The sequence below is a fragment of the Raphanus sativus genome, chromosome 6 (assembly GCF_000801105.2).
Source record: "Raphanus sativus cultivar WK10039 chromosome 6, ASM80110v3, whole genome shotgun sequence".
In the NCBI taxonomy this organism is placed as follows: Eukaryota; Viridiplantae; Streptophyta; class Magnoliopsida; order Brassicales; family Brassicaceae; genus Raphanus; species Raphanus sativus.
The window spans coordinates 41,718,812-41,742,215 of NC_079516.1; the positions used below are offsets into that span (position 1 = coordinate 41,718,812).

General features: G+C 38.4%; 2 protein-coding genes, 1 non-coding gene and 1 pseudogene across 3 annotated transcripts; 2 read left to right on the forward strand and 2 right to left on the reverse strand.

The window, feature by feature from the left end:
• Window positions 1-6,234: 6,234 nt before the first annotated feature.
• On the reverse strand, window positions 6,235-7,019 carry LOC108809234 (uncharacterized). The gene is made up of 2 exons (XM_018581379.2): window positions 6,535-7,019; window positions 6,235-6,434 (listed from the first exon to the last, which is right to left on the reverse strand). Exons 1-2 carry the CDS (start codon window positions 6,962-6,964, stop codon window positions 6,337-6,339), a joined length of 528 nt encoding a protein of 175 aa, XP_018436881.1. The 5' UTR covers window positions 6,965-7,019; the 3' UTR covers window positions 6,235-6,336.
• An 820-nt stretch (window positions 7,020-7,839) lies between these two features.
• Window positions 7,840-12,970, forward strand: LOC130495830 (uncharacterized; annotated as a pseudogene).
• Window positions 12,971-17,534: 4,564 nt separating this feature from the next.
• Window positions 17,535-20,475, forward strand: LOC108806750 (histone deacetylase 9). Its single transcript, XM_056990020.1, has 14 exons — window positions 17,535-17,728; window positions 17,962-18,074; window positions 18,213-18,330; window positions 18,424-18,498; window positions 18,578-18,797; window positions 18,894-18,957; window positions 19,029-19,121; window positions 19,205-19,313; window positions 19,414-19,463; window positions 19,552-19,642; window positions 19,742-19,812; window positions 19,914-20,012; window positions 20,100-20,166; window positions 20,261-20,475. The coding sequence occupies exons 1-14, from the start codon at window positions 17,692-17,694 to the stop codon at window positions 20,332-20,334; spliced, it is 1,281 nt and encodes a 426-aa protein (XP_056846000.1). The 5' UTR covers window positions 17,535-17,691; the 3' UTR covers window positions 20,335-20,475.
• An 825-nt stretch (window positions 20,476-21,300) lies between these two features.
• LOC130497271 (small nucleolar RNA R72) lies at window positions 21,301-21,391 on the reverse strand. Its single transcript, XR_008936275.1, has one exon. It is a non-coding gene; the product is annotated as a small nucleolar RNA R72 (small nucleolar RNA).
• Window positions 21,392-23,404: the final 2,013 nt, after the last annotated feature.

A 23,404-nucleotide genomic window follows, 5' to 3' on the forward strand; every position in this document is an offset into this window, starting at 1 on the left:
GGATTTACAAAACTACCTCGTTAAAAACTCGTAGTGAACGTGGAATTTACGACGATATATTATATATACCTTGCTAATTCCACGTAAGCTTGCGAGGTCTTTACGACGAAACCTGCTTACGTGGAATTAGCAAGGATATTTTCTATTTCGTCGTAAAGTACACGCTAGTTTACGAGGGTTTAACGTCTATTTTATGTAATCCTATACCCTAAACCCCAAACCTCAATCTATATATATACGGTTTCGATTCACTTAAAAAATAAATTAAACCTATATAATTACAATTTCATGATTAAAAAAAATAATTAAAATTAGGAATTTGGGGTTTAGGGTTTAGGGAATGTAAAAAATCAAATGCTAAATACACGGTTTCGTCGTAATATCCACGTGAAAAATAAACACGGGCCTTGCAAATTCGTCGTAAATGTGAAAACACGGGCCTTGCAAATTCGTCGTAAACGATGACACGGGCCTTGCTATTTCCTCGTAAGTTTACGACGAATTTACGTCCTTATGTAATCTTATATATACACGCGAGAACCAGCCACTTCATTTCGTCCCAATTTCCTCTCCTACACCTCTCAAGGTTCTCTCTAATATCTCTCTAGTATTAGGTGGTTTAGTTTAGGGAATTTAGATAAGTTTATAGTTGATTAGGTGGTTAGTGTAGAGAATTTAGATAGATTAATAGAATTTTTTGATTAGTTTGAATTCTTCTACTTGTTTTTTCTAACAATCTGATTTTTTTTTCAGATGGTTAGAAAGAACAAGCAGAAGAAAACCCCCCACTACAGTCAGATGTTCTGTGGTGATCCTGCTGCTGGATCATCATCTTCAGCTCCAGGTTCCTCCATCCCGGACATTGTCCCGGAGTCTCAGTCACAGCCACCACCGGTTCCTCCATCTGGTGCACCACCCCCACCTGCTGCACCTCAGGCGGTTCCAGACCCGGTTGCACCCGGATACATTCATCCGGAATTGCGGGTGCCGCCGACCGCTCCTTTCGCTCGGTACACGGTTGAGGATCTTCTCGCTCAACCAGGCCGAGCCGGTTTACCGGTTTTAGACCCCGACCGACCAGAGGGGACTCTGTGGTACGTAATTTTTTAAAAAATATATTTTTAAAATTATTAAATAATTTTTTTTAATACTTTAACTTTGTTTTTTTCAGGTTTGGGGTCGACAATTCTGTCGCTACGAGCGTATCCGATATGATCAAAGGATACTTCTCCGAGCCTCACCCAAACTGGAAAAAGACGCCGCAGCACGTTAGAAACACGTGGTTCAAGATGTTTGCTGTAAGTTCTTTAAATTAATTATCTTATGTTTAATTTTTATTATTAACTTTTATTTCATAAATATTTTTTAACTAATTATTAATCTTTTTTGGGTTTAAAAATGCAGCAAAGATACCATTGGTCCATCGGGGTTTACGAGGACGTGAAACGGGAGTTCATCGCAAAGGCGAAGAAGCGGTTGTTGGACACCGTAGGCAACTGGAAGGAGGACTGGATCTACAAGGGTTACAAGGACGGGCAACCCGCTGAGCTGACCAAGGAAGTCTACGATGGCCTCATCCGCTACTGGGAGCTGCCATCATCCATTGCGATCTCCAACGCCTGCTCCGCCTCTCGTAACATTAAAGACGAGCACGGCAACGGCCCGATGCTTCACTGTATGGGTCAAAAGCCCCATGCCCGTGTCCGCTTGGAAATGGTAATTAATTTCTTCTCATATTAAATATTTTAATAATTAATTAATATGTATATTGATTCTAACTATTTAAATTTTAAATATTTTCAGGCCAAAGAGACGGGACAACTCCCGTCTCTTAAAGAGCTTTACGAGAGGACCCACAAGACCAAGGCGGGGGTATTTGTGGATCCGAGGTCCGAGCAAATCTACAACGATGTCGTTGCTCGGATTGAAGACCGCCAAACCCAGCTGACCCAGCAATCTCCCGATGGAATACCGGTCGTATTATCCACTCAAAAAGTGGATCAGATTTACGAGGAGGTAAAAAATTTTATTTTAACTTTTAATCTACCTTTTTAAATTATTAACATTAAACTTTATTTTTTCTTTGTAGGTCGTCCCTAAGAAAAAGGGACGTACGTTGGGAATCGGTTCCGTCAACGATGTCCCAAGAGCGACATCGTCTTATGGTCAGAGACGAGCTGACGAAGTCACTGAGCTGCGAACGGAGTTAGACTCGACGCGGACTCAGTTGGCGTCGACGCAGTCGGAGTTGGAGTCCACGCGCCAATCGTTCCAAGCTCGTATGGGTGGAGTGGAGGGGTTTCTCGAAGTTATATCTTCTGGAAATCCCCAATGGGAGAAGTTGTTGGCGGATATGCGACGACGGAACCCGGTTCCCGAGCCTTCTCGTACTCAGCAGCAAGAGGAGGAACTACAGAGGAGGAGTGAAGACCTCTACCGGGAAACGATCCACCGCCCTCGCCCGACTTAGTTTTTTTTTTGTTGTGTAATATTAAAATTCTAAACTTTTATTTATATTATAATATTTTCGGTTTTTATTTATTCCAAATTTTTAATATTTTCGCATTAATAATTATTTATATTTCTAATATTTTTGAAATAATTATTTAAATCTATATTATTAAAAATTTAAATTTTAAAAATAAATTCAGTTATACAAATCGAAGCAAATTCCTCGTTAACTCACGAGGATTTAACGTGTAAAGTTGACGTGTCCTTAACGACGAAAGCTTACGACGAAACTACGTGTCATGTTTTACGTTTTCTTTACGACGAAATATTACGTCTGCTTTACGTGTAATTCTACGTTTCTTTTACGAGTAATTCTACGTCTACCTTACGAGGAAACTTTACGTGTGTTTTACGAGGAAAGCTTACGTGTCTCTTACGTGGAAAGTTAACGTCTACTTTACGTGGAAATTTACGTCTCCTTTACGACGAATATTTAACCTTTCTTTTACGACGAAATGGCTCTCTCGCACTTTTACGACGAAATGGCGATGAAATATCCGTTACGACCAAACTTTAACGACGATATGCGTTTCCTCGCTAAATCGTCGTAAAGACGTATTTACGACGATTTAGCGAGGAAACTGGTCGTCGTTAAAATCGTGTTTTCTTGTAGTGTATGGTTTTGGCAAAAAAGATTTGATTTTGCATTTTTGGCAAAAAAATATGATTTTTCATTTTTGGCAAAAAATGTGGGCCACATTGACCCATATACGCATGGATTTAACATTGAAGAGTACCAGTACCACATTTATACAGTTTTGTGATATCTATTTTTGGGTAATAAAAAAGTATTTGTGGAATAGTTGACAAAAAGTATAGGGCTGTCGTGATATTTCCCCCTCAAATACATGTACTCACACTCAGACCCCCCAAATATATATGGTGGAAGCATTGTGGCCTATTAGCCAAGATTTAAAAGTTTATACACCAGATTCTGGATTCAATTCCTATAGAATGAAATTTCTTGCCGATTTAGGATGTAACATGTAGGTTGTAACGCTTATAGGATGTTCTGAATTGCTGCATGCAGAACTGTTTGTTGTAATCACGTGCTGTGGAGAGAGAATATCCATAACCGTTCGTGGATTGAGTGCTAACTGGAGAGCTGCATCATGGAAGCATTGTTTGAGAATCAATATGTGCATCTATTGTTTCTTTAAAAGAAAAGTGGTATGATAATTAAGAATTTATTTGATACCCATATTATGTGATCACTGATATATGCTGGTACCTAATATATTGTAATAACTTAGTGACATTCAAAATTTGTTTTGTGAAAAGTATCATTAGAATAAGTATGTAAATTGTTACGCGGAGAAGCTTGTACTGCCTCTGGGAAGCAAATTGTAACAAACACCACTACCACTACCAGGATACTCTTGGAACACGGGTGGTTTGTTGAATTTTTTTTTTCGATGCTCAAACTAGAATAAAACCACCTGACTGGTCTGTAAAAATATGTAAAATGGGGAGACGAAGAGAAAGTCCGTTCAGCAGTGCCGTCTCAAGTTGTGCGCGTCGCTTGATTATGTATGCCCCCGTGGAATTTGATACACATGTAGTATAATGACCCTCAATAACAACAACGACGGACGAAGCTAAAGAATGATCGAGTGGAAGAAGGTCGATGCATGGCCACAAGAATTGTCGAAAGATGACCAAATACGGAAATTCTCTTTTTTTTTTGAGAAAGGGCCTCCAAATACGGAAATTCGAGCCAAGAGTTTCTGATAAACGACCTAAATTCTAATGGATGTAACAAAGATGGATAAATCAATTGGAATGAGTTTGACACAAAAAAAAGTACTGCTTGAAGTCGAATGGTGGGAAGAGTTAAATGTTCCAAAAAATTTAAGAAGCACCAAGAATCCAAAAATAGAAATGTTGACAAAAGACTCAAACAAGTAGTTGTTCCCAGAGTACACATTGAATTGGTCAGATTATCGGTTGGATTGGTCTAGAAACTGCTTCTTCGATAGTTTTCAAATGATTGCAAAATGTTAAAGATGGAAAGACCGCAAGTGATGTAGATAAATAATCGGATAGCATAGTATGGAAGGACACGTGACGTTAAACTGCTTGGAAAGTGCTTCAATTCTGCTGGAATGTGGCAATAAGTGATCAGGTTGGTTCTACTCACATGGGGAAGATAAATAGCAAAATAAAATTTAAGAATTAACCTTATCCTTTTTGAGGGTTTATGATCGATTCTACTTGCGTGGAATTCGGTCTTATACATAATGTTAGATCTCTCTTACGAGGACAGAATCCTATGATAAAAAGAAATGAATTAAAAAAATATTTAAGCAAGTTAAGGCTTATTCAGATCCAGATTTGGAAGAAATCAAATTTAGTTTGACTAGCAAAACTAAAAATGAAGATGTACTAACCAGCTGTCCAGCTTATAAATAGGGTATGGCTATGCTTTCGGAGGTACACAACACATAGAATGACGAAACTGAATGTGGTGATGGTGGTAATAATTGTGATGGTTGCTGCAATGGGAGGAGGAGAAGCAAAGCAAATACGCCAAAGGACTTGGTTAGGTTGCTTCCGGTATTGTTCTCGCAACTGCAGCGATACCGACGGAAATTGCTATGAAGGTTGTAAGATCAGATGTGGTGGTCCAACTCCTACACAAATTAATTCAAGGTAGAGCTTTCTTTTGCTCGTTTGGATTTTTCGGATTTTCCCCTTTTTTATTTATTAAATAATGCAGATGACTTAAGGATTGGGAAGGAGTAATATCAGATATATTGACGTAGGAGTAACATAGTTAGCATCATTTCCTAAGTAATGCAATCACAGTATCCATAGACTAGGCTTTACTTCATATACTCACAATGTCTTGATTGATCTTATGGATCTTCTAGACCATTTTACACGGATAAGTGTATGAAACTAAACCTGATTTATTATATACTGTATATGATTTGCAACACTTTTTATTCATTTCCGATCTGGATGTTAATAAAGTAGTATATCATTAATTTTCTGAGATATATAATAGTTATATAGATCGATGTTTTTTCACGTTCGGTTATAGTACTGGATTAGAATTCAGTTTCTCCAGGTGTAAAGAAGTGCATCTATCTAAAATCTTATCAAGTACATGGTTAAGTTCTTAGATCAATTTTTTTTTTGTTCAGTTTCGATTGAATCATTTACATATAATCTGGATTGAACACCTCTAGGTTTTCTTCATCCATTATTTGTATACTTGTCACATGTTTTCAATCTCAACACACATTTTATTTTTAACTTTGATTTGTAAATGATTAGGAATTCATATGAGGATAATCCTTCGTACACTGAAGATAAGGAGGTCCGCGGAAAGAGAAACTAATAAAAGAGAGCTCTGGCAGAAACCATAATCATTACTATTCGTATTTTTTTTCTTTCTACCGGGTTCCTTAGTTCGTGCGTGTGTGACTTGTGTCTGTGTAACATGTTCTGCTATATGCATGACGACCCGATATAAGTTTTGAATAAATGAAAGTTTTTCATTGGCTCGCCCTAGACCTTGTGTTGTTTGTACAAACATGTTCCCACTTACTACTAACATGTATTAAGCTTGAGTTGGATTTGAAATCTTTATACTACGTTGGTGTTGTTATATTTGGCTTGATAGTTTATCATATATTTACGTTGAAACAATGAGCTCATATCATATCATCAGCTTCTAAAGTAGGATGCGAGGTATACTCAATTCTAGGCGCCACATGATTAAACAAGCATAGGCTAGTCATACCGATCAAAATACATAAAATCCGAAGCTAAGCAAGTGTGATATACAAATTAAAATACTGAAAACAGAGAGCCGACTCAAGAGATAAGAAACAGAGCAATGGAGAAAAGTAGAACAAGCCGAGTGTTACCATCTAAAGCCTGCGACTTCGTTGCATAGTTGACAACTTTGTTTTCTGCAAAATCACCCACAAAAGAAAGAAAAGAGAGACAGAAAAGCCATCAATCAAATCTCCATTCGATAAAATAAGAAAGAAAAAGGGACAGGACAATAACTGCATTCTTTAGGATGGCAGAGACATCTGAGAGCGACTCCACAGTTACCGTCTGGTCTCTCGCAGGCGATGCACAAATCCGGCAAGTGACCCTCCACTTCCAAAGAAACCCTTGCTCCCGGTTTCTTCACTTTCTCTCTTCCCGAGGAGTGAGAGAGGATTAGGGTTTTGGTTGTGTAATCTATGGAAGAGACGTGGAAGAGACCGGCTGAGGTTTCGAAGTAGAGTCTTCCAGATCTGCAGGTGATGAGATTTTGGGGGAGGATTGATTGGTTTGAGATTGGGGAGAGGTAAAGGTTTGTGGTGTTGATTTTGCTGCAGTGGTGGCGGGTTTCTTGTTCTTGTTGTTGTGTGGAAGGAGAGAGTGTTAAGAAGAAAATGAGAGAGTGGAGGAGAAGAAGTTGATGGATTTTACTTAGAGTTTCCACCATTTTTTCTCTTGTTTGTGTCCTGCTTTGTTTCACAGTTTCACTTCACAATGTTTGGTACTACTTACTATTATTAGATTATAATTAGACATAGTTTTTTTAAAAAAAAAGCTTATTAATTAGATTAGTTGTTTTCCTTTTACTTTGTGCTCACACTTTATCACTTTGACGGGTAAATCATGTTAGAATAAAAGAAAAGTTTTTGTCATCAAATATTTGGATAATTCAGTTAGTTAGAGTTTTTGAAAAAAAAATATTTAGAAATTATATTTCATAATATAAATAAATATAATTAATATCTTCAAATATTCGGATATCCGTTCGATTTTGGTTCAATTCTAGTTCAATTTTTAGTTTGGTTTGGTTTGGATTTCGGATAATATGGCCAGAACTATATTAGACATACTTTTCTTTAAAAAAGTCCTTATTAATTAGATTAGTTGTTTTCTTTTTACTTTTTTTTGTCAACGTTTTCCTTTTACTTTGTGCTCACACTTTATCGCTTTGACTGGTAAATCATGTTAGAATAAAAATAAAGTTATTGTCATCAAATAAAATAGGGAGAATTGCCAAGTGTGACTCAAAATTTGGAGTCAAACCCAAAAGAATACCCCAACTTGGTCAAAGGCAAAAGTAACCTAAAAGGCTATTGAAATTACAACTATCTCCTTGTGAACAAACAAAAAAACGGAATTTTTTTTACGTTTCTACCCCTCGCAAGTCGTCTGTTTAGACGACTTGAAAATAAGTCGTCCAGACGACTTAACTTAAAGTCGTCTGGACAGTTATTCTTAAACATAATTTAAAATTTTTGTAAAAAATATTTTGATAAGTGAAAAATTAGAATTATGTAATTAACATATGTCTTAAGAGATATAAATTAATATATAACAAATTTCAATTGTTTTCAGCCCAGATGAGTGAAAGTAGTGAGTCATGATATTCTTTAGTTTATGTTTCATCAACATATGTTGTAGTATTGTATGTGTTCTTAGGGTTAGATTTTGGAAAGCATTAAAACCGTTTTTGAAAATTTTTAAAATTACCTAAGCGTGTTCATTTCTGTGTATAGTAAACACTATTGAAGAATAATTTGATTTTATAATGTGGTTAGTAAGTTAATTTAGTCATTTTAGTTTAGGGGTTCATTTTAGGGTCTGGGACGACTTAATATTTAGTTTTCTGTGCACAGACGACTAAATATTAGGTCGTCTGGTGTACATTATCAGCCAGAATAAGTCGTCTAAACCGGACCAAACCTTAAAGTTTACCAATGTACTTTTAAAGCTAACCGGATTATTTACCAAATATATAAGGTGATTTTTTTTTTTTTCATTTTCCGCGAAATTCAGAAACCCTAACAGTTCTCTCTCACCGGCGATATCAAAGGCGATTCGAATTCCCACTATTTCCGAACAAACCATCGTTCTCAACGTCGGCTATCTATCTCACTTCATTCTCACCGTTGTCGCCGCAGCTTCTTCTAACCCTAGCGCCGCCGATTCCTCTAAACCCTAGCGCCCCCGCTTCCACTGTTTCCGAACAAACCGTCGCCCTCGCCACCGTGCTCACCAACGTTCTCACCGCCGCTTCCTCTAAACACTAGCTAGCACCGCCGCTTCTTCTAAACCCTAGCGCCGCCGCTTCTTCTCTGTAAACCGTAGCGCCGTTTCTCTGTAAACCCTAACGCCGGTAAGTCATCAATCTCGAGGAAAAGATGAACATAAAACGTTGTCTCTATCAATTTACTCATTCTCACCGTTTCACGTTTATTTTTTCAGATCTATAACCACAATGACGAGTACTCCAACTCCTTCTGCGACTAATCAGGTCCGCTTGAAATTTTTCTACTGGAAGACTTGTAAGTAAGTCGTCTGGAAAGTCTTCCAACTGGACGACTTAGTAGACGACTTAAATATAAGTCGTCCATTTGGAAGACTTTTCAGACGACTTAAATATAAGTCGTCAACTAAGTCGTCCAGTTGGACGACTTTCCAGACGACTTATATTAAAGTCGTCTACTAAGTCGTCTGGAGTAACAATTAAGGCGTGATTGATTTAGCTTGTGTTCTGACTTCTATTGTTGTCTTTGATTATTTTGCAGACAAAAAGGATGGATATTCCAGAACTCCCCCGTAGGTTATACACATTAGGGGAAGAGCCAGAACCCCAGCATAGCATTTCGTATCATTCGGATAACAACAGGTTGCATGCTGCTCTTAAGGGAGCTCTCACTGAGAAAGAATTTGAAGAGCTCAAGGAGTCGAGATTGGGAGTTTTCATCAAGTTCAAGGAGCAGGGATTTGGTTGGGCTTCAAGGTTGGTTCACCACATGCTCTGTTTAAAGCTGGACATTAAGAAGAAGTACGAGATGTGGTGTCTCGTTGGTCCAGAACCTTTGAGGTTTTCACTGTTAGAGTTTGAAATGATCACTGGTCTAAACTGCGAGTACATCGAGGACCTTGACACACCAAAATGTGATGTTACCCCAGAGATGGTTTCTTTCTGGGGGAAGATGGGAGTTTATCTGGAAGCTGGGCCAACTACTGATCAGATAATAGATGCACTGAAGAGATGCGGGGAATGGTCCACGGAAGATCGCAAGCGGCTCGCGTACCTTTCCATCTTCACTGGATTCATTGAAGGGAGAAAGTTTTCAACCGCTACACGAGCTACTCTGGCAAGGCTAGTGATGAATTTAGAACGGTTTGAGAATTATCCATGGGGGAGAGTCTCGTTTAAGGTGCTGATGGACTCTTTGTGGAACAAATAGATTACTGGCTGTTACACCGTGGATGGGTTTATACAAGTTCTTCAGGTCTGGGCGTACACAGCTCTGCCGGGAATGGGTGCTAGTATTGGTAGTCCCAGATTAAACAGTTCGCTTCCACCGCCTCCACCGATTCTGGCTTACGATGGCAGCAGAGGCCGCAGATTCATGAAAGCTGCTATCTTGAGTCAGGTACCTTTCCATCTTCACTTAATTAAGTCGTTTGGAAGGTCTTCCAGCTGGACGACTTAGTAGACGACTTATTATAAGTCGTCTGGAAGGTCTTCCAGCTGGACGACTTAGTAGACGACTTATAATAAGTCGTCTGGAATGTCTTCCAGTTGGACGACTTAGTAGACGACTTATTATAAGTCGTCTGGAAGGTCGTCCAGCTGGACGACTTAGCAGACGACTTATAATAAGTCGTCTGGAAGGTCGTCCAGCTGGACGACTTAGTAGATGACTTATAATTAAGTCGTCTATTTAGTATTTTGTTTCAAATATCTAACTCGATTCTTCTTCTATTTACTGCAGACCCGCGTGATCAACTTTGTTGAGAAGGACATTAGTGAAATGTGGCCAAAATGGGACTCTGAGATTGAGGACGTGCCCGCGGAGAACATCATTAAAGTCATGTATGATCAGAGACCGTGGAAGTGGACCATGGATTGCTGGGAAGTCACTGGTACAAAAACTAAGTTTGTGACTCCATCGAAAAGAGCCAAAGAGATGGTTGTGGTGGAGGTGGAGGAGGAGGAGGATGACAATCAGAGACCTCGGAAGAAAGCTCGTAAAGAGGCTCCTAAAGAGGCTCGTAAAGAGGCTCCTAAAGAGGCTAGAGAAGAGGCTAGAGAAGACGCTAGCGAAGAGGCTAGAGAAGAGGCTAGAGAAGAGGCTAGTTGGGTGACCAGAGAGGAGTTGGAAAATATGTTCAAGGACTTAAGAAGTGGCTTAGGTGACATGATGAAAGATGGGTTTAAGAAGTGCATCAGGGAGATTAAGAAGTTGTCCGATAGATTGGAAGCTGTGGAGAAGAAGGTTGGTGTCACCAATCAGGCTACCCCTACCCCTCAAGCCAAAGAAACCGGGGTTAGTAACAAACAGCCTACCCCTCAAGCCAAAGAAACCGGGGTTAGTAACAAACAGCCTACTCCTCAAGCCAAAGAAACCGGGGTTAGTAACAAACAGCCTACCCTACTCCTCAAACCCAGCCTACTCCTCAAAAGGATCAGCCTACACTTCAAACCAATCATCCTACTCCTCAAACCAGACAGCGTACTCCTCAAAAGGCAAAGCCTACTCCTCAAGCCAAAGAAACCGGGGTTAGTAACAAACAGCCTACCCCTCAAGCCAAAGAAACCGGGGTTAGTAACAAACAGCCTACCCCTACTCCTCAAACCCAGCCTACTCCTTAAAAGGATCAGCCTACACTTCAAACCAATCATCCTACTCCTCAAACCAGACAGCGTACTCCTCAAAAGGCAAAACATACTCCTCAAAAGGCAAAGCCTACTCCTCAAAAGAAACAACCTTCTCCTCAAACGAAACAGCCTTCTCCTCTGCCCAAAGAGGTTAGTATCAACTAGTCGTCCAGACAACTTTTATTTAAGTCGTCCAGGGTTAACTTGTGTGCAACTTTTATTGCAGAGATTGTTGCCGGAGGATACAGCAGATGAGGCGATCTCGGTATATAAGATCTTGCCGGAGGATAAAGCAGATGGTGTCACCTCCAAAGAGATTGTTCCTCTCACTTCCACTGACCAACCGAGCTTCGCTTCCAACGATCAACAACCGAGCTTCGCTTCCAACGATCAACAACCGAGCTTCGCTTCCACCGATCCAAGCGTTCCAGTTTCAGAACCGAGCCTGGTTGTATTGGACAAAACAGCTCCCACTGCTTCTGTGCGTGCAAGGAGTGAACGAACGAAGAAACCTGCTCCCACGCAGATATCTCCTTATACGGCAGAGAGAAAGAAACTCCTTAGAGTGGGAAAGTATAATCCATTTCCCTCACTAAACAGACCTAAGTTGAAGGAGCTCGCTGATTGGTTGAAAACTGATCCGTAAGTGATTGCTTTACCCATAATAGCTTGATTTAGTCTACCAAAAGTGATTGCTTTTTTGTTTGCAGTGATTATTACACTAAGCTTGAGGACAAACCACGTACATCACCAACTTGGTGGTATCATAAACTCCGGACACCCAAAGCATGGCTGGAAGACGTAGTAAGTCTTCTGCTTATCTTTAAGTCGTCTGGTAACTTGTCTTTGTATAGATTTGTAAATATATAAGTCGTCTGGAAGGTTTTCCAGCTGGACGACTTACAAATAAGTCGTCTGGAAGGTTTTCCAGCTGGACGACTTACAAATAAGTCGTCTGGTAGGTTTTCCAGCTGGACGACTTACAAATAAGTCGTCTGGAAGGTTTTCCAGCTGGACGACTTACAAATAAGTTGTCTGGTAGGTTTTCCAGCTGGACGACTTACAAATAAGTCGTCTGGGAGGTTCTAACTTGTATTATTTTATATGCAGCATATGGATGCTTGGATGAATGTGCTGAGGCAGAGGTATCAGGAGAACCCACAAGCTTTCCGGAGCGAGCGAATGTGCTTCCTGGATCACAACTTTTCCCATTCTTGGAGAGACCAGTATCTGTTCTTCAAAGCATCGGCACCTGATCACAAAGGTTTAGGAAGAATGCTACCTAGTGGGGCGTCGTTGTTTTATGACGGATCAATGCCTTCATTTTGCCAATCAAACAAGAAGTGGGGGGAGGACATTGATGATATCTATGCGCCAGTGAACTTGAACAACAAACATTGGGTTGCTATCTGGATATCGATCCCTAAGAGGCACATAGTCGTCTGGGACAGCATACCTTCATCTAGCGTACCAGAAGCATGGGATGAGATAATGGAGCCTTTTCTCGAGATGGTCCCTTATATGCTTGTTGAGTGTGCAGCCACCGAGGAAGAACGGGTCAAATACGGGTTGGAGCGATACACATATGAGAGACTGCTGAAAGATGTACCCACGGCCAACAATGGTGATTGTGGCGTGTACGCTCTAAAGTACATTGAATGTCATGCTCTTGGGGTTCCCTTTAGCCCTAAAGACTTTGCTAGGTCCAATGCGAAGACTATGAGGGATAATATGGCTGTGGTTATATGGACGGAGCTTGTTGATCAGCATTTGAAAGATAATGAGGATGGTGGTATGTTCGTGGGCATGTATGATTAGATACACAAATCTAACTTGTATAGATTTTCTAACTTGTGTATGGCTTTGAACTTGTCGTTGTATTTGTATTTGTATATTTGTGTATTAAAAATTGAACTTGTGTATGATTTATGACTTGTGTATGATTTATTTGTGTATTTGAACTTGTGTATGATTTATTGTGTATGATTTATTTGTGTATTTGTGTATGATTTATTTGTGTATTTGAACTTGTCGACTAACAAATAAGTCGTCTGGAAGGTTTTCCAGCTGGACGACTTACAAATAAGTTGTCTGGAAGGTTTTCCAGCTGGACGACTTACAAATAAGTCGTCTGGAAGGTTTGGACGACTTACAAGTAAGGTAGTCTAAAAATAGTAGAAGGTAGTCTAAAAATAAAATACACTGGACGACTTCGTTAAAGGTCGTCTAAAAAAATACACTCGAAGGGATAGTAGAAGGTAGTCTAAAAATAAAATACACTTGAAGGGATAGTAGAAGGTAGACGAAACACTGGACGACTTAAAAATAAGTCGTCTGGACGACTTAACAATAAGTCGTCTGGACGGGTAATCAAGACTGGACGACTTAAATTTAGGTCGTCTGGACAACTAGTCAACTGGTTGTGTACATTGTGGTTTCGTATGGCCAGTTTCCTTGCAGTTTGAGCATCTCCGTGCCCTGTGTTTCTTCCTGGGTTTGTGTCCTCTCATCCTAGATAGCTCCAACCAAGATTGCCATCTTGATTTCTTCTGTCTCCCCGGACCACGCTTTACGTTTGGAGGAAAGCATTCTCGTTCCTCAATATGTTGTGACACGATAGGATATATATTCTCTGAGTATCCGGCATACAGATGATTCTTTGAGTAAAGTGGACATACAAGTGTGTCGATATGCACACCAGCATGTGTTCCAGCTGCTATAGCATGAGAGCAAGGTATTTTCTCCACTCCATAGACACCACAATCACACTTTACATGTTCCAAATCAACCACACAGTCCATTGTGCCACCTTTGACAAAGAAACGCCATCCATCAATTGGTTCGACCGTCATCGTATCCGCTATCTCTGATCGAACGGCAAGCAAGTATTCAACACCCCGGCTATGTTCAGTTGGGAGACTCAAAGCATCTTGTCTCCTTTTCCAATACCATTTTCCTAACTTCTGCCTTATGAACTCCAGCAGGAACGGAATCGGAAATCCTCTTGCTCGCTTCAGTGCGGAATTAATAGATTCAGCGATGTTGCTTGTTTTTATGTTGAACCTGTTCCCCTTACAATAAACCCTTGACCATAGCCTGGCGTCGGCCTTCTCCAAATACGTTGCAAGTTCCGGGTTTGCACTTCGTATCTCAGCCATGTACCGGTCAAAATCGTAAACCGTGTGCGCATAAGCAGCCCCTTTCACCAAGTACATGAGATGTTTCCCTTTAAACTTTTTGACAATGTTATCTTGAAGGTGATAGTAACATATTCCTCGGGTTGCCCAAGGAAACGCCTTCTCACACGCACTTTTAATGGCCGCGTGCCGGTCAGAGACTATCACCAGAGGCTTGTCATGAGATATACAACTAGCTAATTTTGTGAAAAACCATTCCCAAGAAGGTTCATCTTCCGCATCCACGATCCCAAAAGCCAATGGGAATATCTGAAAATTGCCATCTTGTGCGGCTGCAACTAACATAACACCTCCATACTTTCCACTTAGGTGAGTTCCATCCACCACAATGACCCTTCTCTGATACTTAAAACCTTTGATAGAAGCTCCAAAAGAGAGAAATAGATACTTAAATCTTTTCTTAGAATCAAGTTCTATAGCCGTGATAGAATCAGGATTTGCAATGGAGATTTGCTCGAGATATGAAGGCAGACGCGAATACCCTTCTTCTGCTGATCCTCTCACCAATTTTTGTGCATATAACAGTGCTCTGTATGAAGTGGTGTAATCAAGCGTCATGCCAAACATGTTCTTCATTGCATCAGTGATATGCTGTGGAGTTATCCCGTCAATGATCCCAACACGATCAATGAAAAGACTACCAACATACTTTGGAGTACAGTGTCTCCGCTGAGCGATTCGGTCTCCAATTGAGCATAAATGTTTTTCCACATACTTTGTTACCCAAAACGTGTTTGGCCCATGTTTCACACTCGCTCTGATCTTCCATCCACAACCGCTAACCCGACATATTGCCACAAGGAGAGTTTTTGTTGATTTGTATATTCTGAAAGAAAATTTACCCCTCACTGCTCTCAACCGCAGCTCTGAAAGCAGTGCATCCTTGCTAACAAAACTCTGGTTGACATAGATGCTGGTACAATCCGATTTTCCTCCTTCAATAGCATTTGTCTTAGCATATGTCTTTTCAATTTCTTCAAAACAAATATTATCATCATCTTCCTCGTCCTCATCTAGAACCTTTCCATAAAGACTGTAATCCCCACCATTCTGATCCGTTTCACCAACAATAGTGTTATCAGCATCCTCCTCCCCATTTTCCTCCTCCCCATTTTCCTCCTCTCCATCTTGATTTTCGTCTTCAACAGACTCTTTATCACCAACATCTTCAGAACATTCATCAGCTTCATCATTATCACCAACATCTTCTTCCCATTCACCAGCTTCATTATTATCACCAACATCTTCTTCCCATTCACCAGCTTCTTCTCTTTTCTCTGAAACCGTTTCCACCTTGCTGCGGCTTGATACACAAAGACATACTCTATGCGTTTTGAGTATCTCGAGCAAGTTTCGAACTTGTCTATCACTTGTAACATGAATGGGAGGACTGCCTGGAGTCATCATCATTTCTGCTGGTAATGAGTAGCTAATCACCACAGTCACTGATCTCATGTCCAGGTTATAATCTTCTTAAGCCATTGCAACAAGTTCAGCATGTGTTGAATCTTCATTCAATAAAAACAATCTTGCTCCTTTGAGATCATCAACCACAAAATCCTAACGGAAATCTCTCAACAACCATTGTCCATACACTGCATGTAACTTAAAAATCATCTGCAAATATTCAAAATAAAACACATTAGTAAACATAGAGAAAATGAAGAAGTTCAATAAACATTATCGCAGACGACTTATAATTAAGTCGTCCAGAAGACTTAAAGGTAAGTCGTCTAAAGAGGTCACTTTTGCAATTGAAAATTAAAAGGGACGACTTAATTCTAAGTCGTCCGGCTTTGTTTGTTAAAAAAAAAATTTCAGACGACTTATATATAAGTCGTCTACGAGAAACGGGCTAGTTTTGCATTTGACCGAATCGTGTCAGATCTTTGACTATTTCTGGACGACTTATAATTCAGTCGTCTCTGGAAAGTAAAAATTTCAATATTTTATTCAAACTAGACGACTTACATGTAAGTCGTCCTAGGTTAGTTTTGTAATTGAAAAATAAAACTTGAAATTTAACTTTCTCCAGACGACTTAACTAAAAGTCGTCCAGCTAGACGACTTAATTTAAGGTCGTCCGGGATAAGCAAGGTTTGACCAGAAAATTGGGAAAAATTCTGGACGACTTTGCTTTCCCCAGACGACTTTAAATTAAGTCTTCTGACGGGACGACTTTATATTATGTCGTCTGGTAAAAGTTAAATTATGAAGTTTTATTTTTCAACTACAAAACTAACCTAAGACGACTTACACGTAAGTCGTCTAGTTTAATAAAATATTGAAATTTTAACTTCCCAGAGACGACTGAATTATAAGTCGTCCAGAAATAGTCAAAGATCTGACACGATTCGGTCAAATGCAAAACTAGCATGTTTCTCGTAGACGACTTATATATAAGTCGTCTGGAGTGTTTATTTTCAACAAACAAAGCTGCACGACTTAGTTTAAGTCGTCCGTTTGACCAGAAGACTCAGCAGTAAGTCTTCTACATACAGAAGACTTACAAGTAAGTCTTCTACGCGAACAGATTTTGAAAAAAATTCAAATTCGAACCTTAAACTAGGTGAGATGACTTCGTTTGCACACAGGGTCTTCTCCAACCACCCAGAACCTCAAACGAAAGCAACCGTAAGTCAAAACGAAAGAAATATGGCTCTGTCAACCATCGCCCATATTTTGAATCAAAAGCTTGAGTTTTTTGGATGAATATGGAGAGAAAGTGAAAGAAATGTTGTTTTTAGTTCATAACAATTGAAACAGAGAGAGTGTTAAGAGATTTACGTGCATTAAAGGGCATTAAAAGCTCCAAACAGTTCGTACAAGGTTGTTCCCACTATTCATGGCAGTGGCAATATTGTAAATACTTGAAGAAAATGTGGTTGAGACAGTAAAGAAGCCATTTTCGAAAAAAAAAAAAAAGGTTAATGGCATTTTCGTAGATAAAATGCAGATGTGGGGTTAAAAACTCAAAAAAAAAATGAGTCAAAAGAAAATGTTAGTTTTGTGTTTGACTTCAAGTTTTGAGTCACTTTTGCAATAAGCCCAATAAAATATCAGGTTTTGATATCGATTCAATTAATGAAACGGTACTGACCTTGGTTAAGAAAACAGAAAAACCAAACCGCCGGTTTATCATACATATAAATGACGTCATGTGACATGTCATTACAACCCTTAAGCGCTGCCGTTTTGGTTTTGGACCCTCCTCCTCCTCCCCTAGTTGTGCTTCGTCTCCTCCTCCCTTCTCAACTCGGAGGAATCGTCTCACATAGAATCTATTGAAGCCCATAATTGTTGCTAAAAGATCGATCTCGGTTTTAGTTTCTCTTAGAAGAGATGCGGTCCAAGGACAAAATCTCCTACTTCTATGATGGTTCGTGCTTTTATTCTTCTCTCTTCCCCTTTTAGTTATCTTTGTTCATCAAAAAGTATCACCACTCATTCCAAAGGTTGAATCTTTCACATTGAATTTCTTCAATTAGTTCGAAAATTCTCAGAACAAGGGTTTTATAGTACTCTGTTATATATTTTACTCAAAATATGGAACTTTCTACGAGCTGTGTAGCTATGTGTGTAAAACATTACATATGGTGTCTGGTGTTGCAGGAGATGTAGGGAACGTCTACTTTGGTCCGAATCACCCAATGAAGCCTCACAGGCTTTGTATGACCCATCATCTTATCCTTGCATATGGCCTCCACAGCAAGATGGAAGTTTATGTTAGTTTTCATCTCTCTCTCTCTCTCTCTCTCTCTCTCTCTCTCTCTCTCTCTCTCTCTCTCTCTCTCTCTCTCTCTCTTGTTTCTTTTTGTTTAAACAATCTTGTTTGAACTCTCTCTTTTTATATTGGTCTCAAGCGTCCACACAAGGCATACCCTATCGAGATGGCCCAGTTCCATTCCCCAGACTATGTCGAGTTCCTCCAACGTATCAACCCTGAAAACACTGATTTGTTTCCCAACGAAATGGCTAGATGTTAGTTTCTTGCCCCCTCTCTCTTCTTCTTCTTCACTTTATTGTAATGTTTTTAGCTGAAAAAAATTGGAATCTCACTTTTTTTTATTGCAGATAATTTAGGAGAGGATTGTCCTGTCTTTGAGGATATGTTTGAGTTTTGTCAAATTTATGCCGGCGCTACCATAGGTAAAAAAAAAAGTATTTATGTTTGCTTTGTCACTTGAGAGAGCTTTAGAACATTACTTTTTTTTGTGTGAGAGTACAGATGCTGCACGCAGATTAAACAACAAACTATGTGACATTGCCATAAACTGGGCGGGCGGGTTGCACCATGCTAAAAAATGCGATGCGTCTGGTTTCTGTTACATCAACGATCTCGTGCTAGGTATTCTCGAGCTCTTGAAACACCATCCTCGTGTGCTCTACATTGATATAGACGTCCATCACGGTGATGGAGTCGAAGAGGCCTTTTACTTTACTGACAGGTACTGTAGTACAGCTCATAACGACAGCTACCTTGTTCAAATTTGTGTGTTTTTATCATATAATTTGATGAAATAATCAAGATTTTGTTACGGCAGAGTGATGACTGTTAGCTTTCACAAGTTTGGGGATAAGTTCTTTCCAGGAACCGGCGATGTTAAGGTGATATTTGATTTTTTTTTTTTTTTTGATGTGTTTGGATGATGAATTGTCAATCTTTCTTTAATATAAAGGAAATAGGAGAAAGGGAAGGGAAGTTTTACGCCATAAATGTTCCGCTCAGGGATGGTATTGATGACAGTAGTTTCAACCGTCTCTTCAGGGCGGTTAGTTCTTTAAATCCAGAGAAACATTCGAATAATGCTTCCTATGTATTTGTGTGTTTTGATCTTTTTTATTTTTTTGGTAGATAATTTCGAAGGTGGTTGAGATATATCAGCCAGGTGCAATAGTACTTCAGTGTGGAGCAGATTCACTAGCAAGGGATCGACTAGGATGCTTTAATCTCTCTATTGATGGTGCTCTTTCTTCTTGTAATCGAAAACCTCTCTATTTTTTTTTCTATGTCAGTGACTCTTTCGACAGGGTTCTAAACGACTAAGGTTTGTATATATGCAGGACATGCTGAATGTGTTAAATTTGTCAAGAAGTTCAATATTCCTTTGCTGGTAAAATCTATCTTGGCTTTGACTTATATGTATATATGGAGTCTTGAGTTTCGTTATGATGAAGCTTAAGAGTTTATGTTCGTTTTAGGTGACTGGAGGTGGAGGGTACACAAAGGAGAACGTAGCTCGGTGTTGGACCGTTGAGACTGGCATTCTTTTGGACACTGAACTTCCTAATGGTTAGTCAGTAGTGAGGTTCTTTCATTTTTCTTTTTCTAATTCGGAGAAATGTTTTATAATAATTTTGGTTGTTTTTAATTTTTAATTTTTTGTTACAGAGATTCCAGATAATGATTACATAAAGTATTTTGGGCCGGATTATTCATTGAAGATTCCTGGTGGTCACATTGTAAGTAGTCTCTCTTATAATAAAATATATGCTTTATTTAGTTATATACAAAATCTACTGAGAATGGTTTGTGTGTGTTGAACTTGACAAAATGAAAACAGGAGAATCTAAATACGAAATCGTATATCAGTACGATAAAAGCACAGATTTTGGATAATTTGCGATACATCCAGCACGCTCCAAGCGTGCAGATGCAGGAGGTAAACTCGGTTCATCAATCATCATCATCATCAAAAAAGAATGAAAAACTGATTTAGTGTTTTTTTTTTCTAAATGAAATTTGGCAGGTTCCACCGGATTTCTACATACCGGATTTTGATGAAGACCAACAAAATCCAGATGTGCGTGTGGACCGTAAGTATCATCAAACAAACTACTTACACAAGTGTTTCACCATTTTGCTTAGCGATTGATGAGAATATTGGAAACGTAATGTGATTTGTTTCAGAGCGTTCGCGGGATAAGCAGATTCAGAGGGACGATGAATATTTCGATGGTGACAAGGATAACGATGCGTCGTAGTAGCCTAATGTTTATTATTAGCGAAGAAGACTAAGACAAATCCAAAGTTGGGTTGTATAAATTCTATTTGTCAGGGCACACCACCAAAACTCACTCATGATAATCATTTGTTTTCTTTAAGAGGCCTTACCTTTCTATGCTCTCATACTGTTTCGTCTCGATTAGTGTTGTGGTTACCTTACCTTCTTAATGGATTTTAAAAACTTTGATGTTATAGTAAAGTTGCATATAAACGATAATTTAGTTTATGACAGAATTGTGATCGTCCAGCTATTCATCTCTTTCTTGTTTATGAAGTTGCTTTATATTCGTTCCTATTGGGTTTAGCTTTGGCTTAACAATTTTCTTTTTGCAAACAAACATCCGTTCTATTAAAACGGTTTGGCTAATTAAACGAGTCAAAGAAAAATACCAACATAAATAATTGCCCAAAGAAAAATACCAACACTACATGCTAGATTGAATAGCATTTTAAATGTTGCTAATTTATAGAACTTATATACCTTTTTAGAATTCAAAACTTATGATTTTTAGTTTTGGTATAAAATAGTATACCTACTTAAGGGGATCAATGTGTTCACTAAAGGATGCAAGAGTTAAAGAAAACAGTCATTAGAAGATCTCTTTGAGGAACTGCATAGTTCGTAATTCTCAAGCGAGAAAGCGAATAATTCTGCAAAAACAGACCTTTTCAAGTACAAATCTATATTTTTAAAAGAAAAACAAATGAACTGGTAATATACATTTTACATGTTTGATAAGAACAAATTTGCCAATAGATGCTAGGGTTAACAAAAAAGATGATCTAAAACGCATCCGACTTGCACGGAACACAGTGCTTAAAAATGAAACTTAGATTTGACAACAGAAATTGTTTAATTTGGCTCATCTGTTGATGATTTCAACTATGATTTACCTAAGAAATATAGATCAAAAATAGAAAGATGGCAACGGAATCTAATCAACGTGCATCAGAGTCATGGAAGTTTATGATTTCCAACACCGCTCAAGGGTTTTGAGCTTCTTTTATCAATTGGGATTAACTCATCATTTGCAGCAAAAGTAGTAAGATATATACGAAATCAGTTAAATAGATTAACGCAAGAATCAGTGCAGCCGATTAAGAAAAATAATTAAAAACTGAAAAACTATATAAATAAACAAATAAAACAGGCAGCGAGTTAAACAAATGGTTTCTTGGTGCGAGAGTAAATTATTGGGGACTGCCAAGTAGGGTTCATATATTTATATTATACACGGAAGCAAGGTGATGCTAAAACCTAGGTCTTAAACTAATCACGGTTAAGACAGTGCTAACCATGGTTAAGTTGGCGATATGATTCTCTGCTTTTTCATTGCTATATTGGAGGAGAAACAATCCAACGTGGACCAATAATAAGACATCAGCACAATCCTAACGGAGAGCTTGAGCTAAACAGAAAAAAGTTCAAAAATAAAGAATATTTGCCAACAAAGCATTTGTTTTTTAATTTTATTCTGTAAATCATTAAACCAAACCAAAACTGAGTTTTTCTGTAACCACCTTATCTAATTGAACAAATCGAAAATTTATTAATGGATTATGATTATCTTAAACTAAATCATTATATATGTTTCTACTATATTTTAAACTCACACTATACACGCTGCATATCTTAAATAATCTTAGGGATGTATTCAACCTATAGTTTTAAATGATTTATATTAAAATGACAAACTCATTGTTATTCAAAGAAAATTTATTGTTATTTAAAACTTCATTGAAAATTTATTGTTATTGAATTTAACATTTCGTAAAGTATTCTGAAATCCAATGTTATTGAAAATATTTCAAGTTGTGGAATTTTAGGGGGTGTACTAAACTGTGGATTTTAAATGCTTGGATGGATTTAAGATGATCTAGAGGTTTAAAGTGGTTTGGAGTAAATCTCGTTGATATAGGTGGGATTTACAAAAACCAAAAAACAAAATTGGTGATTTTTATTGAGATTTCCTCTCAAATTTCAGAGTACTTTAGATCAGTGATATATTAATCTATTTTTATTTTTGAATAAAGAAAACGTGAAGGGTTGTTTCCTTAGTTTAGTAATTTCTTTGGTTGGGATTTGATCTTGTCGATCAGAGCTTCTATGCTTAGTTTCTTTTTTTTTTTTTTTTTTTTTTTCTTTTCTATGCTTAGTTTCTCTGTTACTTTCCTTTGCTATGTAAGCTTGGTTCTAGAGTCAATATTAATAACAACCCTTTCTACAAAAAAAAAAAAAGAAGTACGTCTTCACGTTTTGGTTTTGGAATGATAGATCATTCAAAAAGACTTATTTATGATCTTAAAGCAAGAAACATAGCTTTAGCCCTCCTCTGTTTTCTAGTGGAAGGAAAGAACCAGAGCACCTATCTACTACCTTAGTTTGCATATTTAGAGCAAGTAGTCTTACAGAAGCACAAAAAAAAAAAATCGTAGTCTCGCAGAAGCTTTTGAGTGTTGATTCAGTCATTACATAAACACTTTCAGCTAATTAGAAAAAACTTCTAACAATAAACACAGAGACCTGAATCAGATCGACATTAGCAAGCGTCCCTTGGAAACATTCAGTTAACTTCACGCTTTAAGATTTTAAACACTTCCCCACCACAAATTTCTTTAGCCCTTCTTTGTTAATTCCATCAACATAAAACCGACAATAAAATGAGTGATCTTAAACCTTATGTACGTTTAACAACATCAGAAGCTCATATCTCCCCATAACAACAATTGTTGATCCAAGAATCCTTATTATAAAGAATGATAATCGTAGATATGGCATAATAGTATTTGTATTGCGAAACTTCAAATCTCACAAAAGCTCCATTAGGTACGGAATTGGGCAGCACAAGCGAGACGACACCACCTTGTTGGAAACCCAAATCGACATCAGTCCAGACTGTCGTGCTTGTGATAGAAAACTGCAGAGAGACATTGTCAAGGAGAGACGTTGGTGGGCTCGTATCATTTAGGGATGTTGATTGTAGTTTTCTTTGGTTAATTTGTAATATTAATATTGGATATTTCCAAATAACAGGTGTGATTTCTATA